The 6,773-nt window shown below is 35.2% G+C and overlaps 1 protein-coding gene across 1 annotated transcript in view; it reads left to right on the forward strand.

Moving 5' to 3' along the window:
* Nucleotides 1–6,431, forward strand: part of LOC122264807 (uncharacterized) — a 16,869-nt gene extending 10,438 nt beyond the window's left edge. Inside the window, exon 4 of the mRNA XM_086553009.1 lies at nucleotides 4,353–6,431. Coding sequence (XP_086409135.1) covers nucleotides 4,353–5,810 — 1,458 coding nt within the window. The 3' untranslated portion in view covers nucleotides 5,811–6,431. The remainder of the gene's footprint in view (nucleotides 1–4,352) is intronic.
* The last annotated feature ends 342 nt before the right edge of the window (nucleotides 6,432–6,773 follow it).

The raw sequence follows: 6,773 nt of genomic DNA on the forward strand, positions 1-6,773 counted from the left end.
CATCTGCAAACATATTCAGATAGCTCTGTTAATATAACCCACAGTCAAATTTGATCCTATGTACAGGCATCTTCACAACTCACCTCACAGGTGTACAAAATAGATTAACATCATGAAGAACATGTTAACCCATCTGCCAACACCATCTCGGAAGGAGTTATAATGTTATGACCTTTACTCTCAGGTTGCCATGAGTTTAACCCAAAACTTCCAGGTGTCATGTAGAGATGACAGCACCTTACTTGCCATTCTTCCGGGCATTATGTATAGATGATGGCACTCCTTCACAAACGAAGGCAGCTACAAAACTGACAGGGATTGTTCTTGAGATCCTCATGTAACCACCACCTCCCCTCCCTTCCACCTTCTTTGAGAAACGAGGCCAGCTACAAAAGTGACATTGATTGGTCTTGAGATCCCCTTCCCCCCATTCTGCACCCACCTCCCCCCATCCCTCATCCCTTGCTCAGAGATTCCGACTAGGTGGACAAGGATGAATAATACCTGATATGGAGAAAAGCTGATATAGAAAAAATGAAAATGATGAGAAATCAAATAGATTTTCCAATATAAGGTCGAGAAAGCGATTTATTCTCAATTTAATACTTACACTTCATCAGTCTTAGTAAAAATACAAAACATTGAACAGCAAGTACCCACCCCACCCAATAAGTCCCTAGAATACAAGTTTAGGCCTACACAGTAGCCTCCCGGAAGTACACCATGCGCCAGGGATCGCTGACCCAGAGGATTTGGGTTAACAGATAGAATGAAACATCTTGCCACAGATTTCATTTAGAGAAACTCTTTAACTTATGGTCAACCCCAGATGATTTATGAGAGTCATAAACATTATTGGTGCCATATGGTACTCTACTTGTTACTTGTCTCCACATAGAGTATATACCTCATATTAATGTAATCATTTTTCTTACACATACAAAGTTCTTCATCCATTTGAGGAGTTGTCCTTTGATACCACCATATTTCAATACCCATATTAGTCTCATATGTAACACTTTGTCAGATGCTGTTTTGTATTCAAGTGTATGCAATCTACCTAACCTTCCTGCTGTTGCAGTATTTTAGTAACTTTGTCATAAAAGCAGAGTAGATTTGATACATATGATCTGCCCTTCCTGAATCCAAATTATTTACTTGATATCACAGTTTGTTTCTCAAGTAGCCTGACCCTTTTGTTTGTTGTTTATCTTTTCAGGCAATTTACTTGTTAAACTTGTTGGTGATAATGGTCTGTAATCAAGAGGGTTTTGCTTATCACCACTTTTGAATAGGGGATGATGTTTGCTGACGTCCATGCTTTTCTTATTCAGTTTGAAATAGCAAGAGTGATGGTAGACTGAGTTTGTTCAGTGCATTCTTTGGGAATCACATTAGAAATATCATCTGGCCCTTCCCCTTTTATTTTCATTTTCAAAGTGTGATATTTTGATATACTGAGTTGTGGCAACGAAGTTCCTTTCTAATTTTTAGCAGGTATCTTTCACAAAGACCAATTTAAATTTTTTATTTTGAATCACACACCTTTCTTTTTCTATGTATAGACAGTGTTTTCATATTTGATGGCAATGACATGATATTTACTTATAGTTTTACTATTTATGTAATTGTAGGAAAACTTTAGTTGGTTGTCACATTTGTTTATGATATTATTAAGAAACATTTATGTCACCTCCTTTATTATGAATATTACTAAACCATCAGTATTGCATGTCTATATACTTTCTTCATTTAGAATTTCATCCCAGTCTTTGTTCTCATAGTAATTCCTTAAACTTATATGATCATCTCTCATGTAGTTGTACTTCTTAAGTTCTGTCTTTTTTAATTGTTTATTCTTTTAAAAGGCAATATTTTAATTTCATCCCTAGATAATTTTTTCCCAATGGAGGACAGAATTCTACATCATTTATGTTATCTTTACTTCTTGTGTGTGTGTGTGTGTGTGTGTGTGTGTGTGTGTGTGTGTGTGTGTGTGTGTGTGTGTGTGTGTGTGTGTGTGTGTGTGTGTGTGTGTGTGTGTGTGTGTGTGTGTGTGTGTGTGTGTGTGAAGCATAAATGGCCAGTTCATGCCCTTCATCATAATGTGTTATGATGAATCAGATTCTACTTTAGGATCTAAATTTTCCCAGTCAATTGTATTATTAAGATCCTTGTTGGACAGTGGATAACAATCTAGGGGTGATGGGATAACTACTTTTCAGGATAGGTTTGTGGCTCATAAGCCTACACTATATGCAATATCAAAATTGAATTTTGTAAATTTGTAAAACTTTCTAAGAAGATACATTATTAACCCAATCCCGACGGGCCGGTGATAAGTGGAAACCCCCTACACCAGGCCTATGCAATACTGCAACGGGAATGTCAAACTGGTGTGTCGCCCCCGTCATTTGGCATTTAGCTGTGTCACAAGGGTGTGACGCACTGTCGTCAAAGGGTTAACCCATTTAAGACAGGTGTCTTAAACTTCAGTTATGTTTGATATTGTGTTTTACCATATTTAGCTGTATATATTGGCCATTTTAGCAACAATATCCTCTTCCTTATTTGTTTTATTTTATAGTCTTGACTATATAAAAAAGATTGTAACTTAAAACTATGTGTTTCTAAAGCAGGATTTTGTTACTTCTTTGGCCTTTTTAATGAACATTAACCCTTTCCCGACGGGGCACTCTCTACGCGAAGACCCCTATGCCGGGCGATTGCAATATTGCATTGAAATCGTCACACAACATGACGCCCCGGCATCGGGAGTTGAGTTGTGCCTGACGGTGTTGACGTCCAACGCAACCGTCGTCATAGGGTTAAAATGATGTATATACATTCTACAATAAATATATATGAACAAAAACAATATATTATAGGAAATAAAGACAATTTTCAATGAGATTAGCAATGCAGACTGAGGGTATTGTTCAGCCTACCCTAGCAGTAGTTGGAAATTCACTGTATTGGCAAGTGTGTCTGTTTGTAAATATACATGTATACATACATATATAAATGCATACATCCATGGATACAAACTTGTTCTGAATTAGCGGATCTCTAACTATGTTGAAGTCGATCTCATAGTCATCACTGCTTTGATTTGATTTGATTTTTTTTTCTTCTTCTTCTTCTTCTTCTTCTTCTTCTTCTTCTTCTTCTTCTTCTTCTTCTTCTTCTTCTTCTTCTTCTTCTTCTTCTTCTTCTTCTTCTTCTTCTTTCTCTTCTTCTTCTTCTTCTTCTTCTTCTTCTTCTTCTTCTTCTTCTTCTTCTTCTTCTTCTTCTGTCGTCGTCAATGAGTCCATGTCGCACGTCAAAGACTTGTTTGGGATTTTTAGTGTGTCTTTGATGAAGGAAGCAACCGTAGTAAGGGCCATATCCTGGGGAGGGGAGAGAGCAGAAGCGATTCAGAGCGGCTTTTTATACACTTATATTCACTGTTGCCCCCCAGTTCAAGGGAGGAGTAAGCAGGGAAGGGTATTTATGAGGTTTTGCCACATACAGCTATCAGTTTCTCAAGGAATACAATTTTTACATAAGTAGGGCAATTATAATCATCACTGTTTATCAGTATGATACAAAATCTAGTGTATACATAAATGTAACATCATATATACACACATCCCCAAATGTTTTAGCCCAGATTCACTGTGATTTTAAAATTGCACCTCAGCATCAGTGGAATAATATAAACCCCAATAATTCTTAATTTAGTTGTCCTAAGGTAAAGAAGAAAAAAGAAAAGCAAGAATAGAAAATAAAAGAAAGAATAAAACGAAATGCTCTGTTTTAACTATTTTATAGTGTTGTTTATCATTAATGTTGCCTTAATGATCTGTTCCATACAAACAGTATGTAACATACCAGAACGGAAAAAAATTTCCTGTCACATGATTATTGTTGCTGTTATTGTGATGATATTTGTTGAAATATTCATAAAATGCAAGTATTTATTACATATTTATTTTCATTCTCATGTTTTTGTAGAACTGCATCTTTATGACACTACAAGGTACTCTTTTCTGTCCCTCATGAAAGCCCTCAAAAAAGCAAATGTTATTCATAGGTAGTAGTGCTAACCCAGTTGGCTGCCTGTGGTCAGAATCAATCCTTCCAAGTGTTGCAACTAGACCCCAGGAGGAGAAAAGTTTGATTGAATAGCCCTATACTTAGATTGATTGTTTTATTTTTATGATTGCATGTAAAGTATTTATCCAGATCTCTGCATATGTAAGAACTTGTTTAATTGGATCATTGTTCATAGTTGTTTAGTAATCCTGTTTTGTGGATGTTTGAAGGTAACAGTTTGATTTACATTACATATATACTGTATTTCTTTACAGATTCACCTGGAGCTTCCACGCAGTGCCTGTCATCATTACTGTGATATTTTGAGGTCTTTAAAGCCATTTGGAATTGAAGAAATGTCAACACAGCATATTGTTTTTGGAAATTCAGAACCATGGCTTATTATTATTAAAAATTCACCTTTTCTTAAGAAGGTGCACTTTCGAAACAATATCTCTGAAGAAGTGTTGATTAGTGTTGGCTCACATTGCAACATGATTGATACTTTTGTTCTTGAGCAAGTGTTTGGGAGGATGCTGGTTCCAATTGATTGCTTATATAAAACTTTTTTCTCAGGATTAGATTACAAAGCTGTTAGTGAAATTTCTAAGAGCCAATTCTGCTCAAAGGAAATCAGCCTATCATTCCCTAGGTTGAAGTGGATTGATGTGGGTTGGAAAGCATATCCCCAAAACACAGTTACAAGATATTCCTTAGCTGAGTTTGTATATAATATTTTGTATTTTTATTCAAATATTGTAAATGTGTCATGGCATTCCTTAAGACCATTCATGCCTCATATTCCTAGTCGTATACCAGAGCACTGCAAATATTTAACCTATGATATGAGGCATGTTCATTTTAGTGGCCTCATGCCTTGGATACAATACCATATGTCTAGTCTTTCAAATGTTAGTGATAGAATTATTTCTTATTTTAATGAATTACAGCACATTACCTTGTGTAATTGTGTTGATATCAAAACAGATGTTGAAAGTGCTAAAGAAGAAGCAAAATTTGCTGAAATTTGGTTACCAAAATTTAGGTGTAGCAGTCTTACAATTCATGTACCTTTTACACCTCCCCAGGATATAAGAGTAGGTGATATACTTTCTATATATTCATCTCTCTTTCAAAATATTGGGAAGAACCTTTCTGCACTACATTTTCATTTACATGTAGAGATAAGTGTAAGAGAACTATGTCAGCTAATCATACTTTGTCCATCACTAAAACTGCTTGAACTGAGAATGCACGAAAGTATTCACTCTCAGACTGGAGGAGACATCGTTTTAAAGACACTTCACAGTTTAGAGTCACTTAGTGTTACATATGCTTCACTTAGTGGTACTGTGTACATAAACACATTTATAGAAAAACTAATTCAAGCATCTCCGAACTTAAAGAACTTAGAATTGGTATTAGAGCATGCTCCATGTGAATGGCTAATGATGTTAGCGATTAACAAATTAATTAGTGGCATACACACACTACGCCTGAGTTTTACAGCTCATCCTTTGATTACTTGGCGAACCCAAAACGCAAGAAGAAGAAGCATTGAAGCTTCATTCTATGTGCCATTTATAGAATTACTTCCACATCTAGAGGTACTTATGCTTGGTTTATTGCCTGTTGATGTTTTTACGCAGGTCAGAATGATTTATCATTCTTCTCAGTTGAGAATAATGGCGAGAGGTAGTCCATATATAGGTTACATTGTTCTAGACTCCTGATCTTTATGACATGCAATACACAGAGAGTTCTCCACTTTTTTACCTACCCCTATAGATCTTAAACGACATTATTGTATACATATATTGTCAAGCAAATACTGATCATGAGTTTTCTATTTCTCATTTCTTTATAAAAGAAGACAGTCAGTTTATTGAAAAGGATAAATATTTTTGAATTAAGAAATCTTTTAGGAATATGCTAATATTTTTTTACTTCAAGTATTACATGAAGATTATTTATCAAAAGAAGATTTGATATAATTGTTGAATTTAAAAATTGAGATTAAGAAAGTGCTGTTAAATCATTCATTTTGTGAGCGTGTGTGTGTCAGCGTGCGTGTGTATCAGCGTGCGTGTGTATCAGTGTGCGTGTGTGTCAGCATTTGTGCTTGTGAGCGTGTGTGTGTCTGTCTGTTGTCTGTCTGTCTGTCTCTCTGTCTGTCTGCAAGAGAAAGTGAGAGAGAATGTTATGGTTACTACCTGATTAATAAAAGTCCTTTTAAAAGATATCCATTACAAGTGAAGGAGTTGTGATTTTACCATCATATTCATGTGTGTGTTTATTTGAATTTATATATATTCAATCAAAATTGTATACATTGTTAATAAAAGTTGAAAATTGACAGAATACATGTTTTACACACAAGAAAATTTTCTATGCATTAGAAGAAATAAAGTTAAATACCACTGACACATCTTAACTTAATCTATTGTACCAGTGATACAATTCACTAATTACTGGTAGTTGCTAGGATTAAAAAGATAAATGTACTGCTATATGAATGAGTCTACTAGAGGGTGAGTTATTATATCATCGTTTGCCTTTCCTGGAATAAATAAGAACAAGAAAGTAAAATTACTTTTAGATAAACATGTACTTATTTAGTGACTAGTAGGAGGAAACATCCAAGCAGTAACACAAATTTCCATTAAGCGCTGCTACTTACTGAAGGATCAATGGTT

Source organism: Penaeus japonicus, unplaced genomic scaffold (assembly GCF_977035675.1).
Source record: "Penaeus japonicus unplaced genomic scaffold, GWHDUDI00000001_assembly GWHDUDI00000027, whole genome shotgun sequence".
NCBI classification, from domain to species: Eukaryota; Metazoa; Arthropoda; class Malacostraca; order Decapoda; family Penaeidae; genus Penaeus; species Penaeus japonicus.